The sequence below is a fragment of the Cebus imitator genome, unplaced genomic scaffold (genome assembly GCF_001604975.1).
Source record: "Cebus imitator isolate Cc_AM_T3 unplaced genomic scaffold, Cebus_imitator-1.0 Scaffold96, whole genome shotgun sequence".
Lineage (NCBI taxonomy): Eukaryota > Metazoa > Chordata > Mammalia > Primates > Cebidae > Cebus > Cebus imitator.
The window spans coordinates 3,329,079-3,349,783 of record NW_016107411.1 but is presented as its reverse complement, the minus strand read 5'-3'; the positions used below and the strand labels follow the sequence as shown (position 1 = coordinate 3,349,783).

At 40.0% G+C, this 20,705-nt stretch overlaps 1 protein-coding gene across 5 annotated transcripts in view; it reads left to right on the top strand.

Annotated features, from left to right (window-relative positions):
* The window catches only part of R3HDM2 (R3H domain containing 2), a 188,332-nt gene that overhangs the window by 89,378 nt on the left and 78,249 nt on the right, over positions 1 to 20,705 (top strand). The window contains exon 1 of one of the 5 annotated variants that reach the window (XM_037741220.1): positions 1,159 to 1,290. The exons of 2 other annotated variants lie outside the window; for them this stretch is intronic. Coding sequence is in view for 1 of the 3 variants with exons in the window: in XM_037741213.1 (XP_037597141.1) it covers positions 8,056 to 8,074 (19 nt within the window). In the remaining 2 variants the exon portion in view is untranslated. Of the gene's footprint in view, positions 1 to 1,158; positions 1,291 to 8,051; positions 8,075 to 8,329; positions 8,457 to 20,705 lie in introns of those variants that run through there. 2 more of the 5 variants (XM_037741213.1, XM_017536179.2) reach the window with 2 other exon arrangements.

Below are 20,705 nucleotides of genomic sequence, written 5' to 3'. Positions count from 1 at the left end.
AAGAAATTCTTTTTTTTGTTTGTTTGTTTGTTTTTTTCTTTTTGAGACAAGGTCTCACTCTGTTGCCCAGGCTGAGTACAGTGGTACAGTCACAGCTCACTGTAGTGTTGCCCTCCTGGGCTCAAGCGTTCCTCCTGCCTTAGCCTCCTGAGTAGCTGGGACTACAGGCTATCACCACACCTGCTAATTTTTGTATTTTTTGTAGCTGTGGCTGGGGGGTCTCACTCTGTTGCCCAGGCTAGCCTTGAACTCTTGGACACAAGTGATCTCACCTCAGCCTCTGAAAATGCTGGGATATAGGAGTGAGCCACCGTGCCTGGCCAGTTCATTCCTTTTTATTGCTGAGTAGAATTCCATTGTATGAGTGTACCACAATTTGTTTATCAGAGTCTGCTAGAGATTTATCAATTTTATTTATCCTTTGAAGGAACCAATTTGTTTCATTCATTTTTTTTTTCTGTTTTCAATTTCATTGATTTTTCCTTTTTTGTGTGTGTTGGAGCCTCACTCTTTTGCCCAGGCTGGAGTGCTTTGGCGAGATCTCCACTCGCTGCGATCTCCACTCACTTCAACCTCCACCTCCAGGGTTCAAGTGATTCTTCTGCCTCAGCCTCCCAAGTAGCTGGGACTACGGGTGCCCACCACCACACCCAGCTAATTTTTGTATTTTTAGTAAAGATGAGGTTTCACCATATTGGCCAGGGTGGTTTCAAACTCCCGACTTTGTGATCCCCCTCCCTCAGCCTCCCAAAGTGCTGGGATTACAGGAGTAAGCCACCGCGCCGGGCTTGATTTTTGCTTTTTATTACTCCCTTCATTCTGATTCCTTTGAAAGTATTTTGTTCTCCTCTTTTTAGTTTCTTAAGAAGGAAAGTTACATTATTGATACAAGATCTTTCTACTTGTATTAGTCAGCTTTGACTGCCCTGCCGTTGCAAAATACCACCGACTAGGTAGCTTAAACAGCAGAAATTTTTTTTTGAGACAGGGTCTTGTTCTGTTGCCCAGGCTGGAGTTCATTGATGCCATCATGGTTTACTACAACCTTGACTTCCTAGACTCAAGTGATCTTCCAGAGAAGCTGGGACCACAGGCACACGCCACCATGCCTGGCTAATTTTTTTGATTTTTTTGTAGAGATAAGGTCTCACTGTGTTGCCTGGGCTGGTCTCAAATTTCTGGGCTCAAGAGATCCCTCTGGGATTACAGAAATGAGCTGCTGCATCCAGCCAGAAGTTTATTTCTTACGATTCTAGAGGCTGAGAAGTCGAAGATCAAGGTACTGGCAAGGTAGGTGTAATCCTGAAGCATCCTGAAGCCTCTTAGTTTGTAGGCAGCTGCCATGTCTCTGTGTGTTTATATGACTTATTTGTGTGAGAGGTAGTGAGGGAGAGAGAGAACTTTCTCGTATCACTTTTGATAAGGATACTAATTCAATCAGATAAGGGCCCCACTCTTATGACTTCATTTAACCTTAATTACTTTCTTAGAGGCTCCATCTCTAAATACAGCCCCACTGCCAGCTAGGGCTTCAACATACGAATTTTGGGGGGACACAAACATTTAGTCTGTAGCACTGCTTTTCTATTGTCAGCATTTAGTGCTATGTATATATTTCTCTTTAGGCACTTTTTTAGTTTGCATCCCAAAAATTTTGCCACATTATGTTTACATTTTTGTTCAGTTCAAAATATCTTCCAGTTTCCCTTGAGACTTACTCTTTGACCCATGGATTATTTAGAAATATATTTAATTTCTATTTTCGTTATTGATTTCTAGTTTAAAATCATTATAGTTAGAGGATATACTTGGTATAATTTTGATTCTATTACATTTGTTAATGTTGTTTTATGACTCAAAATATGATCTATCTTAGTGAATGCTCCATGAGTACCTGAAAATAACGTGTATTCCGTTTTCAGTTGGAGTATTCCATAAATGTCAATGAGATCCTATTGGTTGATGGTGTTGTTCAGTTCTTTTTTTTTTTTTTTTTTTTTTGTTTTATATTCCTCAACCCAGAGTGTTCAGCTCTTTTATATCCTTGCTTTTTTTTCCTGTCTAATGGTTCTTTTGCTGAGAGAGAGGTGTTGAAATATCCCATTGTAATTGTGCATTTTTCTACTTTTCCTTTTAGTTCTCAGTTTTTGTTTGTATATTTTGAAGCTCTTTTATTGGATGCATAGACATTTAGAATTATGTCTTCTTGGTGAATTATTGTCATTGTGTAATGTTCCTCTTTATCCCTGCTAATTTTCTTTGATCTGAATTACACTTTGTTTAATATTAAAATTCTAACTTTTTTTTGGTTAGTGTTTATATGATATATCTTTTTCTGTTACTTTTTAAAATTAATAGACTGGCTAAGCACTGTGGCTCATGCCTGTAATCTCAGCCATTTGGAAGGCCGGGGTGGGAAGATCACTTCAGGCCATGAGTTCAAGTCTGTTGAACATAAGGTGACCCTGCCTCTTAAAACAAACAAGCAAAAAAAGATGGGCAATGGTGGCACATGCCTGTGGTCTCAACTATTTGGGAGTTTGAGGTATGGGGATTCCTGGGACCTGGTAGATTGAGGCTACAGTAAGCCATGAATGCACTACTTCACGCCAGCCTGGGTGACAGAGGGAGACTGAGTCTCAAAAAAAAAAAAAATAATAATAACATACATTCATTTTTAGAACAGTTTTAAGTTTATAGAAGAATTGAGCAGAAAGTTCAGAGAGTTCCCATATGCCAACTTCTGCCTTCCATACACACAGTAGTGTCCCCTATTATTAACACCTTGTATTAGTATGGTTTATATGTTAAAACTGATAAACTAATATTGATGTATTATTATTATTTTTTTTTTTAAGAGACAGAATCTTACTCTGTTGCCCTGGCTGGAGTGCAGTGGTGTGCATGACTCACTGCAGCCTCTAACTCCCTGGCTCAAGTGATTCTTCTGCTTCAGCCACCAGAGTAGCTGGGATTATAAGCACAAACTACTGTGCCCAGCTTGATACATTTTTATGAACTAAAGTCCATAGTTCACATTAGATTTTATTATTTGTGTTATACAATTCTTTTGATTTTGACAAATGTATAATGTCATGTATCCACCTTTGAAGTACCATACAGAATAGTTCAATCCCTATCCTTTTTTTTTTTTTTTTTTGAGGTTAAGAGCAGAGGTTTAATAGCCTAAAAAAGGAGAAAGAACAGCTCTCTCTCCTATGAGAGGGAGGGGTGCCCAAAGGGGAATTCCTAATCCATGTACTTTTAACTTGCTTCTGTCATTTTATTTGAAGTAACTTTCTTGTAGACAGCATATAATTGGGTCATTTAAAAAAAAAAGTATTTGGACAATCTCTGTCTTTTAACTGACATTTTTAGACCATTTACACTTAATGTAATTGTTACTATGTTAGATTTGGTCCACCATCATTTGCGTGTTTTTTATTTTTTTTTTAAAGACGGGGTTTCACCATATTGGTCAGGCTGGTCTTGAACTCCTGGACCTTAGGTGATCCGCCCGCCTCAGCCTCCCAAAGTGCTAGGATTACAGGCATGAGCCACTGTGCCTGGCTTTTATGTGTTTTTAATTTGTTCCTCTTATTTTTTAATCACTTGTTGATTCTCTTGTTTTGCCTTTGAGTCTTTTGAACCTTTTGTACTGCATTTTAATCTTTGTAATTTATCTATTAGGTTCTGACTATGTCTTTTTGTATAGTTTTTTTTTTTTTTTTTTTTTTTTTTTTTTTTTTTTTTTTTTTTTTTTTTTTTTTTTTTTTTTTTTTTTTTTTTTTTTTTTTTTTTAAATGGGGTTTCACCATGATGACCAGGCTGGTCTTGAACTCCTGAACTCAGGTGATACACCCACCTAGGCCTCCCACAGGTGCTAGGATTACAGGCGTGAGCCACCGTCCCCGGCTGTATAGACTTTTTATTGGTTGCTTTAGAGATCTCTCTAGATCTCTATGCATACATACACACACATAGATATGTGGTACATGTACACATGTATGTGTGTAGATATACACACCTTTTTTTTTCTTTTGAAATGGGGTCTCACTGTGTCTTCCAGGCTGGAGTGCAGTGGTACAAATATAGCTCATTGTAGCTTCAAACTCCTGGGCTCAAGTGATCCCCCCTCCTCAGCCTCCTGAGTAGCTGAGATGATAGGCATGTACCACCAACCCTGGCCAGTTTTTAAATTTTTTGTACAGATAGGGTCTCGCTATGTTGACCAGGCTGGTCTTGAACTCCTGCCCTAAGATGACCTTCCTGCCTCAGCCTCCTTACATGCCGGGGTTACAGGTGTAAGCCACCATACCTAGCTACATGTAACTTTTAATATTTAGAATTAAGATTTTACCACTTTAGGTGGAGTCTTGAAACCTTACAACTATATATGTTTCTTTCCTATCCCTCTTTATGTTGTAGTTGCCTTATCTGTTATATCTACATACATTAAAAACCTCATCAACTTAAAATTTTTGCTGTCAAACATTAAACATTTTAAGGAACTCAATAGGAGAATTGTCTATTAAATGTAATCAAATATTTACCATTTGTGTTTACTTCTTTTATTTCTGGTTTTCTGTATTTTGTTGTACTATCATTTTCTTTTGTAAAATGTCCTTTGACCATTCTTTTAGTGCAGATCTGCTACTGTGAATTCTCTTAGTTTTCCTTTATCTGAGAATGTCTTTATCTTCATTATTGAAGGATATTTTCTCTGCATATAGAATACTGTATCTATAGTTTTTTTCATTTAGCACTTTAAAAAAATATTGTTCCACTTTCTTCTAGTTCTCATGTTTCTTTCTTTTCTTTTCTTTTTTTGAGATGGAGTTTTGCTCTTGTTGCCCAGGCTGGAGAGCAATGGTGTGATCTTGGCTTACTACAACCTCTGCCTCCTGGGTTCAAGCAATTCTCCTGCCTCAGCCTCCCAAGTAGCTGGGATTATAGGCAGCTGCCACCATGCCTGGCTAATTTTTTGTACTTGTAGTAGAGACCAGGTTTCACCATGTTGGCCAGGCTGGTCTCGAACTCCTGACCTCAGGTGATCTGCCCACCTCAGCCTCCCAAAGTGTTGAGATTACAAGCGTGAGCCACCATACCTAGCCCTTGTTCTCCTGGTTTTTGATAAGAAATGTGAAGCTGCCAGGCATGGTGGCTGGTGTCTGTAATCTCAGTTATTTGGGAGGCTGAAGTGGGAGAATTGCTTGAGGCCAGGAGTTCAAGAGAAGCGTGGGCAACATAATAAGAACTCTTCTCTAAAAAAATAAAATAAATATAGATTAGGGGCATGGGGGCGCATGCCTGTAGTCCCAGCTACTTGAGAGCCAGAGGCAGAAGGCAGGAGGATTACTTGAGCCCAGAAGTTTAAGGCAGCAACGAGCTGTAATCATGTCTCTGCGCTCCAGCCTGATGATACAGCAAGATCTGTCTCTTAAAATATATATATATGAAAGAAATATGAAGCATTTGAATCATTATTGCCTTAATAACAAACGTGTCATCTCCTTTTGGTGGCCTTCAATATTTTTTCTTTTTGTTTTCAGCTGTTAGATTATGATTAATCCAGGAGTTTATCATGGATTTGTTTGTGTTTATCCTGCTTGGGGCAGCTACTTGAATCCGCTGGGTTTTGTTAAACTAGTAAAGTTTGTATCCATTATTTCTTCAAATATTTCAGTATACTCTTTCTCCTCGCTTTCTGGGACTCTAATGTCCTGAATATTAGACATTTGGTATTGTTCCACTGGTCCTTGGTGATCTGAGGGTTTTTTTTTCCCCCATTAAAGAATTTTTTTTTCTTCATTGTTGAGATTCAGTAGTCACATTTGATACCTATATTGATTTGTCTTCAAACTTGTTGACTCTTTCTCCTGTCATTTCTGTTCTGCTATTGAACTCATCAAGTGAGTTTTTATATTTTGGTTGTTATATTTTCCAGTTTCATTTCATTCTTCTTTATATCCTCTGTTTCTTTGCTGAGACATTCTGTTTTTCCATTAGTTTCAAGAATGTTTGTCTTACCTTGTTGGAATATTTTTGTAATGTGAGGCTGTTAATTTCAGTATTTGTGTCATCTTCATGTTTTGGCTGTTCATCTCTTTTCTTATACAAATTCAGATTATCTGGGTTCTTTGTATGCTGGGTAATTTTAGATTTTATCCTGGAAAATTTAAATATTATATCATGAGTGTCGGGGTCTTGTTTAAATCCTGTGGTGAATATTGACTTTCATTTTAGCAGACATTCAACCTGGTTGGGTTCATCTTCAAGTTCTATGCAGCCTTTTGTGAGTGGTGATTCCAAAGTCTGTTCAGTTTTTGAAGGCTTTATAGTGCTATTTAGATCTGCCTTGCATGTATATCACCTAGCCACTTATCTGAGACTTGGCTGATGGCTATTGTTATAGGTCTCAGAATGACCTTAATGTTAGGAGACACATACTGAATTGTTTTAGGTGTGAAGAGTCATCATGAAAGCATGTCAAATAGTTCTGAAAAATGTATATATATACACACATATATGCATGCGTATATATGTATATATAAGTTCATATATGTGTCGAGGTGATGTGCTAGTTTAGCACATTCTCTATGTGTCAGAAATTTCTCAAGTGAAAATTTGGAGAAAACAAATAAGTAAAGGTCAAAAACACGTACTTCATCTGCTTAAAACCCACCAATGGCTTGTCATCTCATGAAGTGTAAAAGTTAGATTGCTTTCAGTGGTCAATTTGGCCCTGCGGGATCAGCCTTCCAACGCCCTAAGGCTTCTCATCTCACTCAGAGTAAAAGCCAGTCTTTTTTTCCCCTTTTGTTTGACTCTTAATGAGTCTATCTCTTATTCCTAGAGCTTATCTTAGAGCCTGTCCCCAGTAAGAACCCGACCACACAAGTATTTGTCTAAATAAAAAGATGTGTCTTTGTGACAGGTTTTATTGTTTTCATCAGGATGCCTTGACCATAGCTATACATTATTTTGTGCTGTTGCACATGATGCACTGCCTGTAATGTCCATTACTTCCTGAGCAATAGAGATTATTACTATCTTTCCTTGGGCTCTTAAAAATTAAGACCTGAGGCCAGGAGCGGTGGCTTCTGCCTATAATCCCAGCACTTTGGGAGCCCGAGGCAGGAGGATCACCTGAGGTCAGGAGTTCGAGACCAGCCTGACCAACATAGAGAAACCTTGTCTCTACTAAAAATACAAAATTAGCCAGTCATGGTGGTGCATGCCTGTAATCCCAGCTACTTGGGAGGCTGAGGCAGGAGAATTGCTTGAACCCAGGAAGCAGAGGTTGCAGTGAACCGAGATTGCGCCATTGCACTCCAGCCTGGGTAACAAAACCAAAACTCTGTCTCAAAAAATATATATAAAATAAATAAATAAAGAGTGAAATTCCATCTCAAAAAAATAAAAATAAAAATAAGACCTGAGAGTCATATCTAAGCTTGCCATTCCAGAGCCATGTATACTTTCTTGAATAATTACTTTTCTTTCCTGGTCTCCTTTGTACCACTTTATTTTAATCTACTTATTGTCATCCCTGTACTTATATTCTCCATTCCCATCCTTTTTCATCAGTTCTGTCAGAAAGATGCCGTCATGGTTTCCTTATTCCCTCATTTTATAGCCAAAGTATTTTTCCTTTCCTTTGGGGGGGAAATAATGGGAAGAGGAACAGATAGGTACTAGTATCCTGTGCTGTCTGCCTTCTGCCCCAAAATGAAAAACAATTTTACTAAATATAGCTCACTGGCAAGAAAATTCTCTATAGCTAGGTTTGATCTTAATTTTACATTTCTAAAGTCCAGCACAGTAGCTTTTAGGCAGAGATCATATCTCTGGCCTCAATTAGTTTGCAGGTAAGAAAAAGGTAAGGTAAATTTAAAGGTAAACTTTTAATTCAATACATATTTCCAACTTGTTATTCTTCACTAAAGAGACTATTTTGGTATCTCGACATATGCAGCAGAAAGGAGCTGCTGCTGTGTCTTTAAAAGTATCCTCAGAGCAGTGTGGAGGCAGGCGTGCCACTGAAGTACTTGAATGAGAGCGAGAAGAGGAGGTGGGAGGGGGTGCTCTTAAAGCCTCTGTATGTGTGTGTGTGTGTGTGTGTGTGTCTGTGTGTGCCTGTGTCTATGTCTGTGAGTGTATGTGCCAGTGTGACTGTTGGCAGAGCTCTGGATGACATCTCTCTGAACAGCTGGGCCATGGTCGGCTTCAGAGCTGCTTGTCAGAGCAATTAGCTAGCTGGAGCCGCAGCAGCAAGGATCAGTATCATTTCATTCAAGGGTGAAGGGGGCGGGAGAGGGCTGTGGGTGGGGGAAGAGGCACAGGTTTCCCAGCAGGAATTTCTTCCGGCAAAATTCCGGCAGAACAGATCTTTACAATGAAATCTCCATTAATAATGTGAGCTCGCTGTTGGTGTAAGTACAGATCCATCTGGGGTGAGTTTTGGATAATTTTCTTTCTTTCTTTATATAAAAGTCCTTGAACTCCACAGACTGGGTAGAAAGAAGCTATAAAGATATTTTTTCTATCTTGGCTGATTTAACTGTATACTACGCACTAGGGAAACTAGAGAATTTTTAAGTGCTAAGTTTTGTGAGGGTTTTTTGGGCATTTGGTTTGCTGCTTTTTATCTTTAAAATATTATAAAAATTAGGTTTGCCAGAACTTTTACTCTATTCAGATTTTACCTCTTCCATGGCTATTTCAGGCAATGCTTCATTCAGATGTTGCTTATGAGAACAGTGGTGATTTCTGTTCTCTTTGGTGATGCTATTGACGCACATTGCAGGAAGCAGGGATTCCCCTATAAATATCCTTCACTGTGTCATTACCCAGCTATCCACACCTGGCTGGCGAATGTGCCTCTCTGTCCTATATCTTTATGTAACTATCCCCTAGGCTTTAAATGTGATAAGAAATAGCCTTTGCTATGTCCAGGGAGCTTTTTTGATTATGAACATCTTAGGAATTTGTTTAAAACCTTTTTACTAAAAAATGCCTTTTGATGTGTTGAGATTGTCACGTGGATTTCTTCTAGGTTTATTGATTCTTATTTTGTATTACTTGTTTCTTATAATTGGCTTGTTTTTATTTGCTGGCCTTGGCTTCTAAAGAGTGCAGAGATGGGATTCCCTCTACCTCCAGTGACGTAGTGATTTTGTTTGCAGTCTTTTTCTTCTGAGAGGGAGGGGACGGAGAGAAGGAAGAAGAAAAATCCATCTGAAGCGGTGCGTTCTTCCTTCTATATGACTTGATGTTGGTAACTGGGTGCCATTGAATAGAGCTGAAACCAAAGTGGGATGTTATAAAGGTGCTATAATTTTGTTTGTTTCCTTTTAGAATAGGCTCAGACCGAAGTCAGAATTACTAAAGCAAGGTGCCTGAATTAACCCTGTATGGTCCTGCTGTTAATTTTTACCGAATTACTTTTTCTAAATAAGGAAAGAAAAAGAACTCGTGAGCCGGGTTTCTGGAACCAGGATCCATGAATAATTTTAGGTTGAGTTTTGGAATTTGGAATTTTTCTGCCTTATTTGCACAGACAGTTTGTACACTGTTTCTCAGACCTAAAAAATAGGTAGTTATGTAAAATTCCTTGCCACTGTAGTTGAGAATAAAATTTTAATTTTGAATATATATAGCTAAAGCAAAGCTTTAGGAAGAAATTGTTAGATATACTCTTAGGGGTGAGCATAACAGCCCAACCCATCTTTTTTTGGATTGAGTGTCTGAGCTTCCAGTCCCTTTTTATGCGACTCCATTTTAATACCACTGATCTCTAGAGGGCTGCAGAGGTCAATTTGAAAAACTCAGTAAACTAGAGCCTAGGAAAATTGAAGGTTTGCCTATCTGTCAATGTGTGTTTGGTTAACATATGTGGAAAAGTGCTTTTAAGAATGTGCTGGTTTATTTTCTATCTTGATTTTCTTTTCTGTTCTGTGCTTTCATTTACTCAATTCTTTGTGTGAAGTGAAAAGAGTAATAATGTCTACTTCTCAGCTTACATTAGGCATTCTTATTTTTCTATGATAGTTCAATTATATTAATATTTATTACAGCCATAAATGTTTCAAACCAACACAATCTATTTGTTTTGGGTGGGGGAAGAGGGTAGGAGGAAAAAAAGGAAGATAATCCTAGGGCAAATGGAGAGAATTCTAGAATAACCTATTTAGAAGCTTGCCAGAGACAGGAGCTATAAGGGTTAAGAGAAATTCCACCACATCCTTGCATCTTGATATTGCAGCAAATTTGTGGATAATTTCTTGCTAGCTTTTCAGGAAACCCCTGTGGTGGACAACCCTCATTAATCGTTGCTGGGAGACTGCTCTGACGTCACTGGGAGCAGTTCCCTGTCTGCAACTAGGACAGGAATAGCCTTTGAGGGGGAAGAAAACTGCTGTGAAATTAAAAGATGACGGTTTTGTTTACTTGGTTTTCCTTTCATTTTTGAGGGTAGATAAGATAAACCTGAAGTCTTTTTTAAATGTTTGTCATTACCAAGGGAAAATTTGCCAAAAGTTATTTTTATTTCAACTGGAAGTGCTTTCTTCTTTTGAAATCTTTATTTTCTAACCATTCTAACCAAGGTTTTGGAAAAGGTCAAGGAAAAAGAAAAGCTGTTGAAAAATGTTAGAGAAGTAAGATTTCTGTTTCTTTTTATCCCCTTCCCCCCAACTTTTTATGTTTTTGGAAGAAGGAAAGTTCAAGAACCGCTTTTATAAATCATTGTTTTTAGCATCATCCTGTTTGGGATAATTAAAAATTTGATATATATATGTTGGAAGGACTTTCTGGCCAAATTGATAGGGGCCATTACTGTGCCTAGAAGTTACTGTACCAACTTAATCATCTTCTCTCTGATATCTTCCTCCCCTAGCCCACTCCCTTAACAGCTCCCACTGTTAAGAGCTTCCCTTTTTTTGTTTGTTTATTTTTTTGAGATGGAGTCTTGCTCCGTCCCCGAGGCTGGAGTACAGTGGCATCATCTTGTCTCACTGCCACCTCCATCTCCTGGGTTCAAACAATTCACCTGCCTCAGCCTCCAGAGTAGCTGGGATTACAGGTGCATGCCACCATGCCCGGCTAATTTTTGTATTTTTAGTAGAGACAGGGTTTCACCATGTTAGCCAAACTGGTCTTGAACTCCTGATCTCGTGATCTACCTGCCTTGGCCTCCCAAAGTGCTGAGATTATAGGCGTGAGCCACCGAGTCTGGCAAGAGCTTCTGTTTAGAAAAAACTTACTGGTTGAATGCTTGCCCCCTGGAATTCAAATCCCAGCTTTGCCAGTTGCTGCTTTGTGACTTTGGCCAAATTAATGTCTCCATATCTTTATTTATAAAATGGGTCAGGCATGGTGCTGTAATCCCAGCACTTTGGGAGGCTGAGGTGGATGGATCACTTGAGGTCAGGAGTTTGAGACTAGCCTGGCCAACATGGTGAAACCCCTTCTCTACTAAAACTACAAAAAATGGTATGGTGGCGAACGCCTGTAATTCCAGCTACTGGGTGGAGGTCACAGTGATGTGAGATCATACCATTGCACTCCAGTCTGGGCAACAGAGCAAGATTCTGCCTTTTACACACACACACACACACACACACACACACACACACACACACACACACACACACACACTTGTAAAATGAAGATAATAACTAGTACCCACTTCCTAGGGTTGTTTTGAAGATTAAAAGAGTTAATATATACATAATGAAGCTTTTAAAACAGTTCCTAGTCATTTTAAAGACTTAGTTAGCAGTAGCCATTATTATAAATATTTAGAAATAGAGTCCAGCTGGGGTGGCAGAATGAGACCCTATCTCTCTCTCTCTAATAATAATAATAATAAAGACAAGGGGATATACCATTTGTATCTTCAGATAACATGTAATTTTTGAGGAAGCCAGAAGAGATTTTTGAGTAATGTAGGATATTGAGTTTTTAAAATGATCATAAGGGCCCAGCATGGTGGCTCATGCCTGTAATCCCAGCACTTTAATTTGGGAGGCTATGGTGGGTGGATCACTTGAGGTATGGAGTTCAAGACCAACCTGGACTATATGATGAAACCCCATCTCTACCAAAAATACAGATAAATTAGCTGGGCATGGTGGCTTATGCCTATGGTCCCCATTACTTATGAGGTTGAGGCAGGAGGACCACTTGAACATATCCAACCAATATAGATAGAAATTCTGTGCTAATATGGAAACAAAGTTTAGAAAGATACACCTCAAAACATTACTGCTGTTGGTAGCAGTTATGTCTGAGTTCTTGATCGTGGGCGTTTTTTTGTTTGTTTGTTCTCTTCTCTACGCTTGTGTGTGTTTTTTATAAGTATAAAGAAACCTGCAGTATTTTTCTAATCGTAAAAAGAATTTAAAAATATAAAAATTTCTAGTGTTCATATCTGACTGATGAAAATTTTTACCATCTGTTAAATTCAAATAAATGTGATGACCTGTATAACCTGGACATAGTGTTTGGAACACGGTAAATGTTCAGTAAGTGATAACTGCTGCTATTATTAGTTGAGAAAGATAGCTTCCTCTGATTAGAGTTCGGGGCTTTCATTTGGGAGAGAACATCTCTGAGAAGATATCCTCTTCATGCAGCTTCTTGTCCTTCTGAGGTTAGTAAATATGCTTTCTTTCTATACCTGCTAGCCCAAGATCTTTATATATACACACACGAGGTTATAGAACTAGAGTGCAATGTTTTTATTTTTGTTTTGGTGATGGTATAGAGGAAATTTAACATGGAGACAGGCCTACTAGTGACTTTCTTTGCAGCGACTTAAAATGCTTTAATACAATTTATGACTCCCACTGAAAGTTGATTCTACCCCAGTTTCTGGGTTGTCTCCTTAAGAATTCTTGGGAAATTTGGGCTGGGCATGGTGGCTCATACCTGTAATCCCAGCACGTTGGGAGGCCAAGGTAGGCAGATCCCTTGAGCCCAGGAGTTTGAAACCAGCTTAGGCAAGATAGGGAGATCTGGTCTCTACCAAAAAAAAAAAAAAAAAAAGTCAGCCAGGTGTGGTAGTATGGCCCTGTAGTTTCAGCTACTTAGGAGGCTGAAGCAGGAGGATCACTTGAGCCCATGAGGTTGAGGCCACAGTGTGTTGAGATAGCGCCACTGTACTTCATCTAGCTGGGCAACAGAGTGAAACCCTCTCTCTTTAAAAAAAAAAAAAAAAAAAAGAGAGAGAGAAAAATCTTGGGAAATTTGGAATAGCATTACAGAAAAGATTTCTCTGTTCTAAGAATTTCTGAAATTCTGTCTATCGCTTCTCATGTTAGTCTGCTATGTGGGTCCCTTGGAACTCAATGCCGACAAATGAGATCTAGACATCCATTTACATTTTTACAAATAATTTTCTTTTTATTTTTTTGCATTTTAGGTTTTGGGGTACATGTGAAGAGCATGCAAGATTGTTGCATAGGTACACACATGGCAGTGTGATTTGCTGCCTTCCTCCCCATCACCTATATCTGGCATTTCTCCCCATGCTATCTCTCCCCAACTCCCCACCCCCCGCTGTCCCTCCCCTATTTCCCCCTGACAGACCCCAGTGTGTGTTGCTCCCCTCCCTATGTCCATGTGTTCTCATTGTTCAACACCCGCCTATGAGTGAGAACATGTGGTGTTTGATTTTCTGTTCTTGTGTCAGTTTGCTGAGAATGATGGTTTCCAAGTTCATCCATGCCCCTACAAAGGACATGAACTCGTTTTTTATGGCTGCATAGTATTCCATGGTGTATATATGCCACATTTTCCCTGTCCAGTCTATCATCGATGGGCATTTGGGTTGGTTCCAGGTCTTTGCTATTGTTAACAGTGCTGCAGTGAACATTCGTGTACATGTTCTTATAGTAGAACGATTTATAATCCTTTGGATATATACCCAGTAATGGGATGCTGGGTCAAATGGAATTTCTATTTCTAGGTCCTTGAGGAATCACCACGCTGTCTTCCACAATGGTTGAACTAATTTACACTCCCACCAACAGTGTCAAAGTGTCCCTATTTCTCCGCATCCTCTCCAGCATCTGTTGTCTCCAGATTTTTTAATGATCGCCATTCTAACTGGCGTGAGATGGTATCCCAGTGTAGTTTTGATTTGCATTTCTCTGATGACCAGTGATGATGAGCATTTTTTCATATGTTTATTGGCCTCATGTATGTCTTCTTTTGTAAAGTATCTGTTCATATGCTTCGCCCACTTTTGAATGGGCTTGTTTTTTTCTTGTAAATCTGTTTTAGTTCTTTGTAGATTCTGGATATCAGCTTTGACAAATAATTTTCAAAAATTTGTTTGAAAAATTACTTTTTACCTTTAAGAATCTACTTATAAGTAAAGCACAGGAGACAATTTTGCAATGTAAACGTTAGCATGCCTAGCTCGAAAAACCTTAGTTTCTATTCCATAGCCTCTTATTTTTTTTTTTTAACTTTTATTTTAGGTTTGGGGGTACACGTGAAGGTTTGTTACACAGGTAAACGTGTCACAGGGGTTTGTTGTACATACGATTTCACCACCAGTGTTAGACCCAGTACCCAATAATTACCTTTTCTGTTCCTTTCACCCTCCCCCATCAACTAGACCCCAGTGTCTTTTGTTCTCTTCTGTGTGTTCATAAGTTCTTATCATTTAGTTCCCACTTGTAAGTGATAACGTGCAGTATTTGGTTTTCTGTTCCTGCCTTACTTTACTAAGGATAATAGCCTTGAGCTTCATCTGTGTTCCTGCAAAAGACATAAGCTTATTCTTTATTATGGCTGCATGGTATTCCAGGTGTATGGACCACATTTTCTTTATCTAGTCTGTGATTGATGGGCATTTAAGTTGATTCTATGTGTTTGCTATTGTGAATAGTGCTGCAGTGAACATTCATGTGAATGTGTCTTTATGTTGGTAGAATTATTTATATTCCTCTGTATATATACCCAGTAATGGGGTTGCTGGGTTGAGTGGTAGTTCTGCTTTTAACTCTTTGAGGAATCACCATCCTGCTTTCCATAATTATTGAACTAATTTACTCTCCCACCAACTTTAAGTTGGTATAAGTGTTTTTGCTGTAACCTTACCAGCATCTCTTATTTTTTGACGATTTTTTTTTTTTTTTTGAGACGGCTGGAGTTCAGTGGCACAATCTCCACTCACTGCAACCTCTGTCTCCTGGGTTCAAGTGATTCTTCTGCCTCAGCCTCTGAGTAGCTGGGATTACAGGCACCTGCCACCTTGCCTGGCTAATTTTTGTGTTTTTATTAGAGATGGGGTTTCACCTTGTTGGCCAGGCTGGTCTCGAACCACTAACCTCTGGTGATCCATCCACCTCAGCCTCCCAAAGTGCTAGGATGAGCCTGATGCCTGGCCGCTTTTTGACTTTTTAATAATAGGCATTCTGACTGGTGTGAGGTATGAAATTAAAAAAAAAAACATGGTATGGTATCTCGTTGTAGGTGTTTTTGATTGGCATTTCTCTAGTTATCAGTGAGAATGAGTGTTTTTTCATATGCTTATTATCCGAATATGTCTTCTTTTGAGAAATGACTGTTAATGTCCTTTGCCCACTTTTTAATGTGGTTGTTTTTCTCTTGTAAATCTAAGTTCCTTGTAATGATGGATCTCCTGGGCTCAAGCAATCCTCCTGCCTCGGCCTCCCAAATTGCTGGGTTTACAGTGGTGAGCCACCACGCCTGGCTCACACCGATAATCCTAACACCTTGGGAGGCTGAGGTGGGAGGATCATGTGAGACAGGAGTTCAAGGCCAGCCTGGGCAACCTAATAAGACACTGTTTCTCCAACAACAACAACAAAAAACAAAAAAACAAAACAAAACAAAAAACTGGCTGTGGTGGTGCCTGCCTGTAGTCCTGTAGTTCTAGCTGGAGTACAGTGGCCCCAATCATAGCTCACTATAGCCTCAACCTCCTGGGCTATAGTCCTAGCTATAGGCAGGTGCCACTCCCTGTTTGGGAGGCTGAGGTGGAATGATTGGTTCAGCCCAGGAGTTCAGAGTTGCAATGAGCTGTGACTAGGCCACTGCACTCCAGCCTGGGCAGCCTAGCAGGATGTTGTCACTTAAAATAAAAAGGGCCGGGTGCGGTGGCTCACTCCTGTAATCCCAGGACTTTTTTTGGGGGGGAGGCCGAGGTGGGCGGATCACGAGGTCAAGAGATTGAGACCATCCTGGCCAACATGGTGAAATCCCATCTCTACTAAAAATACAAAAATTAGCCGGGCGTGGTGGCATGCGCCTGTGGTCCCAGCTACTTGGGAGGCTAAGGTGGAAGAATCGCTTGAACCCAGGAGGCGGAGGTTGCAGTGAGCCAAGATTGTGCCACTGCACTCCAGCCTGGCGACAGAGCAAGACTCCATCTCAGAAAAAAAGGGTGGCCAGGTGTGATGGCTTACACCTGTAATCCTAGCATTTTGGGAGGCTGAGGCAGGCTGATCGCCTGAGGTCAGGAGTTTTAGATCAGCCTGGCCAATGTGGTGAAAGCCTGTCTCTACTAAAAATACGAAAATTAGCTGGGCAAGGTGGCAGGTGCCTGTAATCTCAGATACTTGGGAGGCTAAGGCAGGAGAATCACTTGAACCAGGAGGCGGAGGTTGCAAGATCACACTATTGCACTCCAACCTGGGTGACAGAGGGAGACTCTGTCTCAAAAAAAAAAAAAAAATAAGGTATGATAAATTGATGCAGATCACAGATCAGCAGTTCTAAATTATATATATATATATAAATATATGTTATATATTTTGTAGCAACAGAGTCTTGCTCTGTTGCCGAGGCTGGAGTGCAATGGCCCAATCATAGCTCACTATAGCCTCAAACTCCTAGGCTCAAGGGATCCTCCTGCCGTAGCCTCTCAAATAGCTAGGAGTACACATAGGCGCCACTACACCCAGCTAACTTTTTTTTTTTTTTTGTAGAGGTAGGGTCTCACTATGTTGCCTAGGCTGGTCTCAAACTGCTGGCCTCAGGTGATCCTCCTGCCTTGGCTTCTCAGAGTGCTGGGATTTCAGGCCTGAGCTACGACACCTGGCCACCGGCCCTAAATTAAAATCTTTTGCTCTCAGTATATTGAAGCATGGGAAGTTTTAATATTGTAATTTTAGCTGGGCAGCACTCCCTACACTAATTCCTCAGTTTATCCTGGTGTTGGTTTTCTGGCAGTTTAAAGATTCTTGAATTTCTTTACTGAAATTAAACAAGGAAAAATCTCCAGGGTTTTTGGGATCCTTGTTATTTGCATAGATCCATTGTCTTTGCTGTTCACTCTTTGCCCCATTCATTTTTAGTATAACAGAATGGCACCATTTCTTATTTGTCTATAGAGACTATTCTCTGACAGTTTTTGCAGCAGTTTCTATGGAAAATGCTTTATTTAAAAAATTTTAAAAAGCAAGGGAAATCTCATCTTTTAGCTCTTAGTGATAGAGCCTGTTGCCATGGAGTCTTGGATCAGATTGGCTGACCCAGGGGCCAATGAGCAGATAGAACATGAACACATTATCATTTAACTTTGCAGAATTTATTATTTGGTGATAGATGACATTAATACTGTAACTGTATATAGAAGCTGTGAAATAAATGCTTCAAAAATGGTATAAGATGTTTTTAAAATTTGCTTTTAAATGTAAATATGATAATTACATATTCTTAATGTGATTTGATTGGGGGAGGAGATGGTGGGAAATACCTACCACCTGTCTGTGAATTGGGCTGCTACTGCAGTCAGTTGGGCATGTGCCAAGTCTGAGTCTAACTATGGCCTTCTAGACCAGAGGAGATTTTTTTTTATATATGAACCAACCTCCCTCTCTCCTTTCTTCCCTCCCTCCCTCCCTCCTGCCCTCTTCCCTCCTTCCTTCCCTTCCTTCCCTGTCTTGTCTTCCTTCCCTCCCTCCCTTCCTTCCCTTCCCTCCTTCCTTCCTTCCTTCCCTTCCCTTCCTTTCCCTTCCTCTTCCCTCCTTTCTTCCTTCCCTTCCTCCCTCCCTCCCTCCCTCCCTCCCTCCTTCCCTCCTTCCTTCCTTCCTTCCTTCCTTCCTTCCTTCCTTCCTTCCTTCCTTCCATCCATGCTTCCATCCTTCCATCCCTCCCTCCCTCCCTCCTTCACTATGGGGGTGAAGTCCAGAAATCTGTATTTTATTTCTTTATTTATTTTTGAGACGGAGTTTTGCTCTTGTCACCCAGGCTGTGCGATCTCAGCTCACTCTAACCTCTGCCTCCCAGGTTCAAGAGATTCTCCTGCCTCAGCCTTCCAAGTAGCTGGAATTACAGGCGCCCACCACCATGCCCAGCTAATTTTTTTGTATTTTTAGTAGAGACAGGGTTTCACCATGTCGGCCAGGCTGGTCTCAAACTCCTGACCTCAGGTGATCAATCCACCTTGGCCTCCCAAAGTGATGGGATTACAGGCATGAGCCACCGCGCCTGGCCTGAAGCTGCCTTTCTTACTTGATAAGTTTTAAGGCTGAATCGGAAATTAATAGCTTTTTTCTTTCAGTTTTGCTTTTTTTCTCCTCTAATCTGACATGGTAGATCTCTGTCAACATTATATAGTGTCTCTCTGCTTGGTCTGGAGATAGAGGAATAGCTGGGGGTAGCTTCCATGTTTTCCATCTTTACTTTTTTAGCTTGTTTGTATATATTGACTTAGGTCTGGGATATTTCACTGAGCTCAGTGTTGGTTCCTTGTCATAGCAGATCATGGCACATATCTTTTCCTATTTTATTGCCCAAGAGATTAAGAATGATTCATTCATAGAAATTTCCCTCTCTAGGTCCTGTAAATGAAGGAAGTCAAGAGTTTCATGTTTCCCTTCTTACACTTTATGTCAAGGGATACTTGAGAAATTATGGTGGGTCTTATTCTTTGCTCTCCCAGTGTTCTCATACTCAGCTATTTATAGAGCTGAAGGATTGAAAGAGATATCCAGAGGTCCATGAGTTTATTCCCCTCTTTTGAGCTACTCAAGCCTCTGTAAGATATGAACATTTCATTATACCGTCACCCCTGTCTCAGGAAAAACCAATTTTAGATTCTCTATTAAGCAAAGAGGGAGAAAAAAATGTGTTCAGTATCTAACTGGATAACTTACCTTAGGGTAAGAATAAGGGATGTGGTTTGGTTCATCGGGTAAGCACAAAGCAGAAGGAAATAGTAGCACATTAGACTCAAAGGTTATAAGTTTGAACCTTACTTAGTTCACACAGTTTTTCAGATCTTGCAGATTTTTTCTTGCTAAGCTTTATTTTGAATGGGAATCATTGATCTCTCAGGTGAGGATTGTGCAAAGCCATCCTGATCTGAATTTGGGAAAGCAGCAGGCCATTTTGAGAAAACAGTGTGGTATCAAAGAAAGAACATGAATTTGGAGGCATTTTTGAGTTGAATTCTAGCTTTGCCACTTACTTTTTTTTTTTTTTTTTTTGGAGACAGGGTCTCACTCCAGGCTGGAGTGCTGGAGTGATGTGATCACAGCTCACTGCAGCCTTGACCTCCTAGGCTCAAGTGATTCTCCCACCTCTGCCTCCCAAGTAGCTGGGACTATGACTACAAGGCTGGTCTCAAAATCCTGGGCTCAAGCAATCCTTCCACTTTAACTTCCCAAAGTCCTGGGATTACAGGCATGGATCATCACATCTAGCCTCTGTTTACATTCTGTAAATATGGCAAATTACTTTTTTCTTTTCAAGACAGTGTCTTACTCTGTGGTCCAGGCTACAGTGCAGTGGTATAATCACAGCTCACCATAGCCTCCTGGGCTCAAGCGATCCTGCTACCTCAGCCTTTCAAGTATCTGGGACTACAGGCACATGCCACCATGCCTAGCTAATTTTTTAAAAAAATTTTATGCAGAGTTTCCCTTTATTGCCCAGGCTGCAAATTATTTTAATTCACATATTTATTTTAGAATGTACTTATTATATGTCAGGCACTCTTCTAGACCCTGTTTATAAGCAGTGAACAAAGCAAAATCAAAATCCTTCCCCTTCTTTGAGTGTACCTTGGGGACAGAGATAATAAACAAGATAAATAAGTAAAATAAGTGAATTATTTGACAGTGATAAATGATGAGAAGAAAAATAAAGTCAAGGAAATGAGATGGGAAGTATTTGGGGTTTTGTAAGAGATAGGTTCAAAGAACAGACACTGGTGGTCAGGTCATTTAAGGTCTTGTAGACCATTTTAGGGACATTAGCCCTGAGTGAGATGGAGAGCCATTGGGGGATTTTGAGCAAAGGCATAAAATGATCTGACAATGTTTTTGTTTACAAAGTACTATGGGGTGGGGTGGTGAAAGTGGAAGCAAAGAGACCAATTAGAGGGATGTTGCAATTATTCAGCCAAGAGAGGATGGTGGAACGATTAGGTAAGAAAAAGAAATAAAAGGCATCAAAATTAGAAGGGAAGAAGTAAAATTATCTCTATTTGCAGATGGTGGGATCTTAGATATAGAAAACCCTAAAGATTCCACAAAAAAAACACTTTAGAATTAATAAATGCCAGCCAGGCACGGTGCCTCATGCTTGTAATCCCAGCACATTGAGAGGCCGAGGCTGGTGGATCTCCTGAAGTCAGGAGTTCAAGACCAGCCTGGCCAACATGATGAAACCCTGTCTTTACTAAAAATACAAAAAATTAGCTGGGCATGGTGGTA